Source organism: Phyllobates terribilis, unplaced genomic scaffold, assembly GCF_046119375.1.
Source record: "Phyllobates terribilis strain yellow unplaced genomic scaffold, ASM4611937v1 Scaffold_6__1_contigs__length_29720123, whole genome shotgun sequence".
NCBI classification, from domain to species: domain Eukaryota; kingdom Metazoa; phylum Chordata; class Amphibia; order Anura; family Dendrobatidae; genus Phyllobates; species Phyllobates terribilis.
This window is the reverse complement of record NW_027362766.1, coordinates 788,025-802,810: the sequence shown is the minus strand read 5'-3', so window position 1 is coordinate 802,810 and position 14,786 is coordinate 788,025. Positions and strand designations below refer to the sequence as shown.

Here is a 14,786-nt window from a genome sequence, read left to right as displayed (position 1 = left end):
ATAAGAGCTTACACTCTACAGGAGATAGAGACTTGATCAGTGACTCTTGAGATGGAAAACGACTCTGCTGCACAGTCTGTGCTCTGCTGGGAGCTGCTGATCTGTGATGGCCCCGGTGCTGACCACCACTGTACAAAGTGTGATAATCCACTAGATGTCATAGCTGCAAGGCATTATGGGGAGGCCCTCGCAACCACGCCAAATGACATTAGCCTGCTCTCTCATGTGTCAACAGTGTGGGAAATGGCGGTATGCAAGTTTTTTTTACAAATCGAATTTCAAAGTTTTTGAATTCTTGTGAAACCGTGAATTTTGGGAAATTCGACTCTTAAGTCGATCCTTCCCAGATCCATCCACTCATCTCTAGTTACCAATGCTGTCATCAATGTAATTGTAAAATCTTTAAAGCTATCTCATAGTTCCCCTTGTGAACATAGAGTGCAAGCATTTCTTCAATCAACCTCCACATCACCCTTATTCAGCTGGGACCTCCTGCTGTGAACGGGTAATTAAAGTTGTTTATCTGATGGATCACAGACACAAATTCCAGGCACAGCTTGCAGAAGAATCTGGGAGGTGACAGATTTATGGCCTGTGGAGATGCCCTGTGGCTTTTGCGCCCCTATTTCACAGAACTGCAAACAGACTGCTGTGAGCTCCTTTTTCCCCTCACCCAAATTATGAATATAGGATATTTTATGAACAGCAAGGGTCATACAGTTTATGGCAAACATATTTTTGGTATTGACAAAGTGGCAAACTTAAGGCATTGACTTCCATCACTGGGTGCTCACTGCATCAGTCCAAAACTGAAAGCTGGCAGAGGGTTAACATTATACACTGTATATGCCATGTTTCCTATATATGGAGAGTGGGGAGGTATCCTGAAAGTTGGGGATCTCTTAATTTTTTGGTACCCTAGCCACATCCCATTACCAGCCCCATATGAGCGCACTGAGGAGAGATATGTGGGTGTGTTTTTTATCCACTAAATGCAGATTTTGAGTTTCTGCCATTAGTAGAATAAGGAGATTGACGTTTCAGAGTAGACAGTTGTATGAAGGAAGCAGCTCAAGAAAGGAAAAGTCATTTAATCATTTGTATTTTTACCCATTTCGTGCTTGCCCTGAGCCCTTTTTCATAAACAAACTACATGGCTAGAAAGCACCAGCTAGATCTAGCCCGGCTCGTACAGTCTTTGTCCCCCCCAGCACCATGAATCCCGCGAACCTGCTACAGCCAAGCCCCATGCAGAGGACTTCCCTGTGTTGGAGTAGCATGCGGACCTGGACAACTTCCTCCCAGCCTTTGAGACGCTCTGCCAGCAGTACCAGATCATGCCTGAACAATGGGCCAGGTATTTAACTCTGAAGGTACTTGTAGCTCTATCTAGAGAGCAGGGTGAGGAGTATGAGGCCATTAAAACTGCCCTGATGAAGGCGTTTGACCTCACTCCCGAGATGTACCAACGGAAGTTCTGCAAAAATCATGGTGGTCCCCAGGAGACCTACACTGCCCACTCTGTCCACCAGAGGGTTGCCATGCAGAAGTGGACCAGCGGTATGTCTGCCACCACTGTGAAGGCAATAAAATACTTGTTCATGATGGATCTGGAACCCAATGATACGGCTCAAGCATCAAGCATAGCGGACTCCTATATGGCCAATCAATAGCTGTGGCCCCAGGAGAGTAATAGTGTTGACTGGAAAGGCCCGTGCCAAAGACCACCCACTTGTCCTGTCTCATTTAATGCAGGCCCTCTATAAGAAAATGCAGGTGCAGCACCTGGTATTAAGTTTGTATCACCCAATGACCAATTGTTTGAGTGAACGATTCAATGGTGCCATAAAGCAGATGCTTAAGATGCTGGTGGAGTCCCATGGGCGCGACTGGGAGCGGTACGTCCCACAACTGCTCTTTACTTACAGAGAGGTACCACAGGCTTCAACGGGGTTCTCCCCCTTCGAGCTCCTTGATGGTAGACGAGTCCGGGGAACCTTTGGTCTGGTAAGGGAATCCTGGGAAGGGGAACTGAACAACTGCAAAGTTTTCTTCTACAGTATGCGGCTCTATAACAAAATGCAGTCTCTGAAGCAGCTGGTGCTTGAGAATATGGTGCAGGCCCAGGCCAGCCAGAAGCTGTGGTACGACCGGAACGCCCGGGAGCGGGTGTACGAAGTGGGTCAGGAGGTCTGGGTCATTGGGATCAGGACCCATAACAAGCTTTAGGTGACCTGGGAAGGTCAATACATCGTGCATTCGCGCCTCAATGAAATGAAAAAACGTGGTGTAAGATGTCCGCCAGACAGGTCCTCGAGGGGAGATACAGTAGAGTTCAAAATAATAGCAGTGTGTTCAAAAACATGAGTTAAGCACAAAATCTTTCTACTAGTTTTTATTTCCAGCATTGGGAACATCGCTCACTGTTTTCTAATTCAAAACATGAAGAGAAATGTAGATAATTTTTAACTACTTTACAGAAAATAACAAAAAAATCAACATTGGGCTGTTCTAAAAAACAGCAGTGTCTGCATTTGTCTTTACAAACTCACAATATGTCTCTTTTTTGAGCATTTTGCATTCCTGTGAATCACTAACCTAATATTTAGTTTGTCATAAAAATATTAAGAAAATATTAAGGATGTCTCTCTCCCCCCTGAAAACCCTCATTCCCCATCTTCTATAATGTTTGTCAGAATAGCAGAGCTGACAATCTACGGAGCTGTCAGTATGCCAATTAGCACACACAGGAGAAGTGGCTAATAGGCAGATGCTAGCACAAATGGAGCTACAAACCCAATTAACATGCAAGTGTGTTTTCCAGTCGCACAGCTTGTTATAAATTCCTTGTTATAAAGTCCCGGGCTTCCAAAGAATCCAACGGAAATCTGCAGTCTGCCTGGCACTGACACAAAATATGAAATATCTGAAGTTCTATACTTCCGATAATAATGGGACCCATATTTTTAGTGGCAGGGTCAGTTAAGAAACAATATGCATAATTTTCCATAGCTGTATGCCCCTGCAGTGAGAGGTATTGCAAAAGTACAAAATAACAGACCACAGCTATGTCATGCGTGGTCTCTAAAGAAAGGTAAATTCATAAGGGAAAATATGGTATCACTTTCGAGCTTCTGCGATCAACCAGCGAGAAGTTATCGCAGAAGACAGATATTTTAATAAAAATATGAAGGCTGGAGCCCAACTCCCATGAGGTCATCACAGGGAGTGTGTGGGCAGGTTCCCCCCTTCGCCATAATAGACGCAGCCGAAGAGGGGTCAGCATTCATTGCCGGGGGTATAGATTTTATAAGCAAAGGATCCCGTTCGATAAAGGTCAAATCAAGAGGAGTGCCTCCCCTTCAGCAAAACTGAATCGTCTCTGCGATCTCTTTAGTAAGTTCTTCTATTAAGCCTTTTTATTCTGTGTAACTGTATATGTATTGTTTTGTCCCGCTTTGTAAAATCTTTGCATATTTTTCAGAAACACTGCCTCCCTTTTGGATTAAATATAAAATTTAATAGTTCTGTTTCTTGTGCTCTGTAATCGTTCCCTTCCCCAAAGCCACATACGCTACCAGAAAGCAGGCGTCCAGCCAGGCCTGTATTATAGTTCAAATTTGGTCGGTGGTGGCAGCGAATAATATTAATTGGGCTATCGTGAAGCTGACAGTGACTGTACTGGGGCGTATACACATATTCCATGCGTTGGAATCCGGAGGTATGTACGCCATACGCTTTCTGCTCACTTGCCGATAGCTACGTAGTGAGTAATCGGGATCGTGTGTGCACGAATCCCTGCTCAATCCTGACAGAGTGACGGAAGCGGCGGGATATTGTGTGATCTCCCCGGTGTTGTCCCTGTCAATCCCTGACATAGTTGTTTACCCACAGTTTTTTAGAACTGCTTCACATCTATGTTGCATAGAGTCAACCAACTTCTGGCCCCTGTCAACTGTTATTCCAACCCAGGATGCTTTGACTACATCCCACAATTTTTTGGCATTTGTTGGCTTTGCCTCAGAAATGGCATTTTTGATGTCATCCCACAAGTGTTCTATCGGATTAGGGTCCAGGGATTGGACTGGCCACTCCATAACCTCAATTTTGTTGGACTGGAACCAGGGCCGGCTCCAGGTTTTTCTGGGCCCCGGGCGAAAGAGTCTCAGTGGACCCTTTTAACACATACACGATTCATGATGCACAGATACGGCGGAGAAATATATATATATATATATAGTACACAGGGCCCAGCCTGCCACCTCATCCTTCACATATGCAGACATGCGCACGCACACACAGTACGCAGACGCAGACATGCACACACAGTACGCAGACATGCACACACGGTACGCAGACATGCACACACGGTACGCAGACACGCACACATACAGACAGACATATTTTTACACAAATTCTTAAAGACATATATAAAACAGACAAATATATATACACAGTCATACACACTGACAATCACATACATGCACTCACACAGACCCATTACAAGTATTTTTAATATGGGGATTAAGGAAGCCTCACTCACCTGTCCCCGGTCCAGTGTCCTGTCCAGCAGCTCCTCAGGTATGGGGCAGTGCAGGGCCCCCGGCGTGTCACAGACTTCATGGCTCTGGACCATCAGAGGGGCCCACTTGCGGTCGGGTCCGGGCCGCTCCCCCCCCATCTGTGCAGGACCTCCGCTCCGACGGTGTTTGATGGCACTCCCCCAGACATGGCTGCGCGCTGTCAGGCTGTGTCTGCTAGTAATGACGCGGCATGGGCGACACACAAGCACAATTAAAGGTGCAGTGCCGTCGACCCTGCCGTGTCATTACTAGCAGACACAGCCTGACAGCGCGCGGCCATTTCTGGGACTGGGGGAGTGCCGGCAATCAAGCAGCGCCTGCATCACTGAACAGGTGCCGAAGATGCGGCCATGGCCCCGACAGTGAGTGGGCGGGTGGGTGTGTGGGCCCGGCCCCGACAGTGAGTGGGCGGGTGGGTGTGTGGGCCCGGCCCCGACAGTGAGTGGGCGGGTGGGTGTGTGGGCCCGGCCCCGACAGTGAGTGGGCCCGGCCCCGACAGTGAGTGGGCGGGCGGGTGTGTGAGCCTGGCCCCGACAGTGAGTGGGCGGCTGGGCCCCTCTGATTTTCCAGGGCCCCGGCACTTGCCCGGGTACGCCGGGTGCTGACGCCGGCCCTGACTGGAACCAATATTTTGCTCATTTACTGGCGTGTTTAGGGTTGTTGTCTTGTTGAAACACCCATTTCAAGTTCATATCCTCTTCAGCATAAGGCAACATGACCACTTCAAGTATTTTAATATATGCTAACTGGTCCATGATCCCTGGCATGTGGTAAATAGGTCCGGCACCATAGTAAGAGAAACATGCCCATATCATGATGCTTGCACCACCATGCTTCACTGTCTTCAGAGTGCACTGTGGCTTGAATGCAGAGTTTGGGGGTCGTCTGATGAACTGGCTTTGGCCCTTGGACCCAAAAAGAACAATTTTACAGTTCTGCCAATTCAGGGGGCTGATCCCAGTGAAGGAGAAAAGAAGTCACATGTTTAGTGAGGAATTGGTGAATGTCGTCGATGCAAAAGGATCTTATCTAAGAACCTGGACCATAGATGCATCGATTGCATATGGAGATCAGTACCGACTGGGCTCGATAAATGTTCTACAGTTGTGGGATATGTTGTTGGGATTTAAACTTTCTTAAAGGATTGTTGCTACTGGTTACCTGTGCTTCTATCGTTTTATCTGTCATATGGAGGATTGTGGACTGAGACATTTACCTGGAATTGTGGTATTACCATGGATGTAAGGAATAAAATATTGTTGCATCGTTAACCTGCCTAGGTGATAATTAAAACACACAATCTCAGATCTTCACAGACAATCGTGGATTTGGGTCGCATACTGGCAGATTCCCCTGACCACGGAGGCACCAGCAAGGCCCCGACTGTACGAATATAGATTGGGAAGGGAAAAGAGGAAAAGATGTGAATGTAAAATAAAATATAACATTTATTGAAAACTACTATTAAAATAGATAAATTTGTGCAAAACGTGTATTAATAAATGCATACAGGGTCACCATCTATCAAATGGTGACCCACAAAACCCGGTTCATAGTGAGGTGGAAAAAATAGTATTAGAAATGCCTACCCATTCCCTTATTTATTGGGTTATGGCTGCATATTATACACCTAAATTACCCAATGAAAATTCATTACCAGTTAGCCGGGCTGATAGGGCCCTTAGAAAAAGCAGGTATACCGGCGAAACGCACGTCAGGGACTGAGTATTCTGATAGTATAGGTGGGAAATTGATTATACCAATGAATAACAGTGTAATATTCTGAGCAACTTTGATTTAAGGTCCTCTGGGTAACCTGTGATCCATACAGCACATGTGCAGTGATCAGGTGCTCTGTGGTCTTAGCGTGGCTAGCATACTGAACGCAGTCATATGTGTGCGGCACCTTAGAGGCTGCAGAATTTAGTTTACCTGCGATCATTGCAGTATTGTACAGTGATCGATTGTCTTGTGGTCTTGGCATAATACAGCACGCTGACCCCACTATCTCATGTGTGAGCCCCTCCGGAGATTTATGAGTCAGTACGTGCAGCCATCAGCCCTGCTATTCATGAGCGGCCGGGACCACCGATCGCAGACTCAGGAGAGGGACTGGAGATGAACAGTGTGGCTAGGGACCACCATCCCGAGACCACTCTTTACACTACTAATCTGTCTCTTTAATCTGTGCTAACATAAATCTATGGTTGAAGGTGTAAACTGTGAAAGCATTTACCGGCATTTACAGAGCTCAACACCTGAGATAGGATCGTGAGCACAGTTATACATATAATAAAGCATGATCCATAATTATCACAACAGGCAGTGTCAGACTATAGGAACTGGATATCAGGTGCAAAATATAACTCACATTATATGAGCAATCTATGTCCATTGTTCAATAGATAACTGGTAATGAATTCTCATTGGGTCATTTAGGTGTATAATATACAGCCATGACCCAATAAATAAGGGACTGGCTTAGGCATTTCTAATACTATTTTTTCCACCTCACTACGGACCGGGTTTTGTGGGTCACCATTTGATAGATGGTGACCCTGTATGCATTTATTAATGCACGTTTTGCACAAATGTATCTATTTTAATAGTAATTTTCAATAAACGTTATATTTTATTTTCCATTCGCATCTTTTCCTCTTTTCCCTTCCCAATCTATACTCGATATAATTATGGTGGTGTACACCAGTGAATGGTAGTCTAATGAGATATGATCCTCTTTTCTTTACCCGACTGTACGAATCCCTCTTCATGCCCTTTGCCAAGAGAAATACTCCTGCCACTTTCCAACAATTGGTCAACCAGCTTCTCGAAGGACTATATGGGTTTGCTGTCGCTTACTTACATGACATTGCCATCTTCAGTTCCACCTGGAAGGAACTCCTGGGGCATGGCACCTGAAGCAGCGGCTCAGGTGGGTCCGGGGCACTGGTGTCAGGGGGATACCGTGACAGCGAGGGGCCAGAAGATTGCAGCGTCTGTTTACCCAAACTCCTGCACTAGATAAAACTGCTTCACCATCCTACTAAACAATGCAGATTTTATATGCTCTGGCATTGCTAGGGTTAATCAGTTCAGTTGATGTCCTGGACCTCTCCATCATGGATTGCCTCAGCTGTTCTGTGTTGGACAATCCCCTCTGGTATATATGCTTGCCACTGGCATTTGGGAATTGCCAGTGATAGTTCATTCTGCCTGGTTTTGAGTTGGAGGAGTTGTTTGGTGTTTGGAGTTGGCGGTTGGAGAGTTGCTCTGGAGATTCCTGCATGGAGTTTGCATGTTCATCCTCATCCTCTCCTATTAGGTTTCACCTACCTTACTCTGTGTCCCACTCTGTTGTCTGGTGAGTGTATTTTGTATGATTGCAGTTTTGATTTATCCCTGTTTTCCCTTGTCTGTAATGTAATCCTATACACTTCGACCTCACAACATCCAGGGTAGGGGGGGGGGGCAGATAAGGGTAAGTCAGGAGCATAGCAGGGCACGTGACCCGGCGCCTCCACTTTCCGGGGTAGTCCAGGGCATAGGGATAGACTAGGGCGCCCCCTAGTGTGAGGGATAGGGAAGGAGCCCCTTGCCCCGAGAAATCCTGCAACAGTACCATGACAACTGGTTTGACTATAAAGTCAGGAAAATGTCAAATAGGCATGACGGAGGTGCAATACCTCGGTCACCGAGTGGGTGGCGGAACTCTAAAGCCTGAGCCCGGGAAGTTCGATGCTATCACCTCCTGGCCTACTCCGAGGAGCAAGAAGCAGGTGATGTCCTCCTTGGGTATGGCGGATAGTATAAGAAGTTTATCTCCAACTGTAGTGCCCTTGCCAAGCCTCTAACGGATTTTACCAAAAAGAAGCTACCACAAACAGTAAACTGGACGTCTGACTGTAAGTGATCCTTCACAACGCAAAAAACAGTTTCCTGGTTCTACAAACTCAGGACTTCACCCGGCGGTTTGTAGTTCAAATAGATGCCAGTTCATTTGGCCTGGGTGCGGTGCTGATCCAGCAAAATTGGGAGGGAGAAGAGTATTAAGTGATGTTCCTCAAGTTTTTGCCCCAGGAATAGGCATATGCCACTTGTAGAGAAGGAGTGTCTTGCCGTAGTTGTGGCTCTGCGGAAGCTGTAGCACTGCCTACATGGATGCAACTTCACCATAGTGATTGACCACAGCCAACAGACTGCATCTGGTGGCCAGCAACAATGGTAATATAATGTGGTGGAGCTTGGCTCTACAGCAGTACAATTTTACCATTCAGCGCAAAAAGGGTAGCGAACATGGCAATACTGACGGATTGTCCCACAAGGGGAATGCTGTGGAGATGGGCTTGGGAGACGATCTGTAAATTAGTCTCCCATGCCATCTCTAAAAGGGGGACGTGTCATGGATGCAATTGCAAAATCTATAAAGCCATCTGACAGTTTTCATAGTGAACATTGAAGCAAGGCTAGCACTCTATTAAATTCCATATGAAACTTACCAAACAGGTAATTAAAGTTGGTTACCTGATGGATCGCAGACACGAAGTCCATGCACAGCTTGCAGAAGAATGTGGGAGGCGACAGATTTATGGCCTGTGGATATGCCCTATTGCCTTTGAATCCCTATGCCACAGAACTACCAACAGACTGCTTTGAGCTCCTTTGTTCCTTTCCCAAATTATGATTTTTTTTTTATGAACAGCAAGCATCCTACAGTTATGGCAAATAAATTTTTGGCATCGCGAAAAAGTGGCAAACGTATCTCATTGACTTACATCACTTAGAGGTTGCCGCATCAGTCCGAAAATAAAAGATGACAAGAGAGTTAGCATTATATATGCCATGTTTCTTATCTATGGAAAGTGAGAAGATATCCTGAAAGTTGGGGATCTCTTAATTTTTGGTACCCTAGCCACATCCCATGACCAGCCCCCATATGAGCGCACCGAGGAAAGATATGTGGGCTTGGTTTTTATCCAATAAAATCAGAGTTTGAGTTTTTGTCATTGTCAGTCCTGGAAGACACAGTGCGCTGTGGTTCTGTACCAATTCCCTAAAAAAGGAGTGCTTCCCTGCACTACGATCTACGCCTTTTACATGACACAGGTTTAGTACTTCTTTTTTTTTGCTATCCATTTTTATTTTATGTAATTGTATATGCTGTATTTCTTTTTCCATTTTGTAACACCTTTTGTTTATTTTTAGAAACACTTCTTACTTTTTAGATTAAATATATAAAATGTAATAGCTTTGTTCCTCTTGTTCTATAAACCGCATCCTTGAAGTCATACACTACATGTAACGGGTGTCCAGTCGGCCTGTATAAATGATTGGTGGTGGCAGCTAGTTCCTTTTGTTATCGTGGACTTGACAGTGACTGTACCGGGGTTTATATATATATATTCCATGCATTGGAATCAGATGTGTATATACCATATGCTCACTCTGGCCTAGTAGTGAAAACAGCCGCGGCCTCGTCCATCACTTGTCAGTCAATTACGTAATTGTCTTGGAGAAAGGGGCCAGCGGAGTGTTGGTTCTTGACAAAATGGTGACAGCGGTGGGATCTGCATGAGATCCCTGTTGTTTCCCTTACCGTCCATTTATATCAGATAGCTTGAGGCCACTTGGACATTAATAAGACGGTGTATAACTAAGCTCAAAAGGTGTTCATTACAGTCCTCGGAGAACTCAGAGGGTGAGACAGATTTTCAGAGCAATTTGAAGCTTTTTATGATTGCAATTTGCAGCGAATTTGTTTGAGACAAATCAAATATTGAATTTCCAGTGATCTGCTGATTGGTAATTGCTCTACAAGTTATCAATAATCATATATTATTATTATTATTTATTATATATCACATACCAACATGGCCGTAGCCCACAATACCAATCCGCCATTTCCTCTCTTCAAACATTTTCTATCATTGGCTCTAAAAAAAAACAGAAAAAAAAGTGTGAATTGAAGAAAGTCCTGAAAGACCCTTTAATTGTCACTTCTCTTATGGTGGGAAAAGACTTAGCACAATATGTTAGTGTAGCACCCTGAGGATTCGGCTGCTACAGGGGTATTGCACCTCAACCCAGAGGTGTGATATTCCACTCCCGGGTAAGGAAGGAGTGTGGAACTGAGCTCAGATAGACTGCATGCACTACATACATCCCATTCCAGAGGAGCAGGCCGACGGTACTCCCACTTAGAAATGTGCAGGTGCAACCGAGCCTGTTCCTGGCTGGAGTGGGAAGGGGGTGGTACATCCCATGTAGTGTAGGGGCAGATAGGGGGAGCAGTCTGGGTAGTGATAGGAGCTCATTGGGTGCTGGTCACCTGAGCTCACACATAGAGGGATATATAAGGAGGGCACCAACTTAGATCAGGGTCAGACGCTGAGAACAAGTCAGTTGGAGAGGAGAGAGAAGGAAACAGCAGCCCTGGAGAGAGAGAGAGTGGAGCAGAGAAAGACCCAGAGGGGGAAGACTGAAGGGACCCAAGAACCCAAATTAGAGCACCGGGTGAGGAGTCAGCAAGAGGGTACCGGAACCCAAGCTGGTGGGGGCAAAGACATTCCCCAGCCAGAGACCGGAGACCGTGGGCAGTGTCTGTCACGGTCACCCACCACATTCACCCCGAAGGCACACCACATGAAGGGTCAGGGAACCCAGGGCCAAGGGTGTCCCAAAAGAAGGCCCGAGGGAGCTGGACCTAGGTGAATCACTGGTGGGGACGGCTGAAGAAAGGACAGAGGGAGAGCTCAGGGCCACGCTCTGGACTTGTTTGGGGGTTGGCCGGATCCAGGACCTGGTGGACGCAGCACGGCTCGGGTGGTCACTAGCAGCTGGAGTGACCAGTACAACATCAGCAGTAAGTAAACACCCTTAACTGCACAACCCGAGTCTGTCTTCATTGCCGGCTGCATCGCACCACCACAACCCCCATCCTCTGCGCCTGTCCCCTCTGAGGCTATACCCCTCCCGTTGGGGGTTATCTCACCAAGCTGCGCACCCACCATCAGCCTCAGCGGACCCTGCAGCAGCGGCGGCCACAGTGACCGCATCACAACGGGTGGCGTAGTCGACACAAAAGAACTTTAGTAACATCTGTAAAGCTGCCACATAACACTGAGCTTGACGCCCTGGGCACGGGACCGGGTCACAGCCGCTCGGAGACTACAACCCCCCATCTGATCCGGTGCCGGGTATTCCCCTCAAAAAGGAATATGTCCCAGGGGGCGCGTCAACTTTGGCGTAGTCGGCAGGATTACGTGCCCGCAACACCCGGGTACTGCGTGCCTGAAGAAAAGTGCAAGTTTACCTCAGAAAGAAGTCTCCCGCCGGTTCCGGAGGGTCCACGCCATCGGACTCCATCACCAGTCGTTTCCCGCCGATTGTCCGCCATTTCCAGCTTGTTCCCGCCATCTGCAGAGTTTCCCGCCACTGGGCGACGCTTCCCGCCAAAACCGCAGATTTCCCGCCTTGGAAGAGCAGCGGACGCCATTATGGGCGTGCCAAAGGAGGGCAGGAGGCCACCTCCCATCGTGGGCCAGGACAGAAAATGGCGCCAAAAGTGGAAACCGCCCCCACCAACAGAGACTGTGATGTTGGAGGTGTCTGTCAGCGTGAAAGAACTACCCCTGGAGCTGACAGTCACCGAGTTGCCCCGGGACCGCCCTCGAAGTGGGAGGAGACGAAAGAGAAGAGAAAAGATGGGTGTCGCTTGGAGCAGTCTGGAGTGAGCGACCCGGAGGCAAGAGGTCTAACAAGGAGTAGCGGAGAAGCTCACCCGGAGATGGAAAGAAAGCAGAACAGCACCGGCCCGCTGGCCAGGAGTCTGCTAGAGACCGAGGAAGGAGGGCAGAGCAGCACCGGCCCGCTAGCCAGGAGCCTGCCGGAGGCCGAGCAGAGCAGCACCGACCCGATGGTCAGGAGCCTGCTAGAGTCCACAACCCCGCTAGGTCTAGCGGAGATCCTAGCGCAGCCCCCCCGAGACCGGGAGTGTGCACAAACTGCCCTGGAGGGCCTCGCAAGGAGGATGGCCCGGGTACAGCGCGAGATACTGGCGGAGTGGGGCCGGGAGATGACCCAGCAAGCAAAGACCAGTCAACGGAGCACGCTACCCTGGAAGAGGAAGCAGACCGCCTCTGAGGATGGTGCGGGAGGACCCAAGGCCGGAGACGGCGCCGAGGAGGGAGCCGAACGCATGGAGGCAGGTAAAGGGGACGCTTATACCCCAAGCCGAGAAACCGCCCACCTGCCCCAGCTCCCCGTCGCAGAGCCCGAAAGTCCCCCTGCTGTGCCCGTAGCCGCCATGTCACCGCTAATGACTAGGCCCCAACCGGAAGCCGCCGCCGCGACCCCTGTGACGTCACACGCCTCGACCCCGAGCGTGACCAAGCAGGAAGTACCACCAGCCTGGTCGCAGGGCCTAGAATTCCCGGGCGCCGCACCACCAACAGCGCCCCCTACCTCCGCGGAGCCTCCGGCCTGGCCGCAAGGCCAGGTAGCCCAGGGCGCCGCCGTCCTAACGGTGCCCTTCACCTTCCAGGTGCCCCAGGCCTGGCCGCAAGGCCTGGGCAACCCGGGCGCCACCACCACCGCGCCCGCAATACCTAGGGTGCCACACCTGGGGGAGGACCTCTTCGGCCAGCTCACATGGCCGGACGGGCGGCCCTTCATCTGGCCCGAAGGGTACCCTGAGCTGGAGCGGCAGCAAAGACTAGGGCCCTTGTGTGAGCCCCTAATCCCGGCTCCGAAGCCCGTGGCTCGGGTCTCGCCTCCTCTAGCAGAAGCCCAATTCGTGTGGGACCCCACGGGAGAAGATTTGATGGGGTTCACCGGAGAAACTCGGGCAGCCGCAGCTGAACGTACAGAGTGTTGCCGTCAACAGCTGGCAGAGTTTAAGAGAGAACGGGAGGAGAGGCGGGTCAGAGAACAACAGGCCCAAATCCAGAGCGCGGAGCAGAAGAGCCGGACTAGGAGGAACCCCCGTGCAGCGCATTGTCCCCGCACCATCGGGACAGTGATAAAGTTCAACCCGCAGCATGGGTGGGGCTTTATTCGGGACCGTAACAACCGCGATGACGTTTTTGTGACCCGCAGAGACGTCGAGTCCCACCTGCCGGAAGGTCACAAAGGCCGTGACCTCTACGTCGGAGACGAGGTCACTTTCACCCGGCACAAGTGTGCCAAAGGACCTTACGCCCTCCACGTACACCGCTTGACGGAGGAGGAGTTGCGGTACGGGGAGGAGGAGCCAGAGGACCCGGACGGGTCTGAAGAAACATCATATCAAGAAAGAGCAGGAGGAAGACGCCGTTGAGTGCGGCAGAGCAGGAGCTGTAAATAGTTACCCAATCGGGGTATATAGAAACTGAAACTGTTGCTGCTAAAATAGTCCCCGTTGGGACCAGGGAACTGTTTACCCGTTAACCCCTTCATCCTACAGGCTGAGGACTGTGAGCAGCCATTCCCTACCCTCTACCTGGCCGAGGACTGAGAGCGGCCAACTTTCAACTTTCCCTGTATATAGTTGCGCTTCCTAAAGCGCCCCCTACCGGTTTTATAGAAAACCAGTTTTTCTAAGAGACTGTCGCACTTTTCCCGGACACACGTTGCACAGTGTCCGGAGGAGGAACCAGAGACAAGAGAAGTCTACGAGAATGTTTATATAAAAAGTTTTATATATATATAATGTTTATATGTTTTATATGTTCATATAAAAATTTTGTATGTTTTGGTGTTTTATGTCTTACAGCCCGAGGACGTGCTGTGATTTACCAGGGGGGAATGTAGCACCCTGAGGATTCGGCTGCTACAGGGGTATTGCACCTCAACCCAGAGGTGTGATATTCCACTCCCGGGTAAGGAAGGAGTGTGGAACTGAGCTCAGATAGACTGCATGCACTACATACATCCCATTCCAGAGGAGCAGGCCGACGGTACTCCCACTTAGAAATGTGCAGGTGCAACCGAGCCTGTTCCTGGCTGGAGTGGGAGGGGGGTGGTACATCCCATGTAGTGTAAGGGCAGATAGGGGGAGCAGTCTGGGTAGTGATAGGAGCTCATTGGGTGCTGGTCACCTGAGCTCACACATAGAGGGATATATAAGGAGGGCACCAACTTAGATCAGGGTCAGACGCTGAGAACAAGTCAGTTGGAGAGGAGAGAGAAGGAAACAGCAGCCCTGGAGAGAGAGAGAGTGGAGCAGAG

General features: G+C 49.0%; 1 protein-coding gene across 2 annotated transcripts in view; it reads right to left on the bottom strand.

Annotated features, from left to right (window-relative positions):
* Positions 1-14,786, bottom strand: part of ASPDH (aspartate dehydrogenase domain containing) — a 198,433-nt gene that overhangs the window by 81,086 nt on the left and 102,561 nt on the right. For both annotated transcript variants that reach the window (XM_073637239.1, XM_073637240.1), the window contains exon 2: positions 10,447-10,513. In XM_073637239.1, coding sequence (XP_073493340.1) covers positions 10,447-10,498 — 52 coding nt within the window. In that variant the 5' untranslated portion in view covers positions 10,499-10,513. The remainder of the gene's footprint in view (positions 1-10,446; positions 10,514-14,786) is intronic.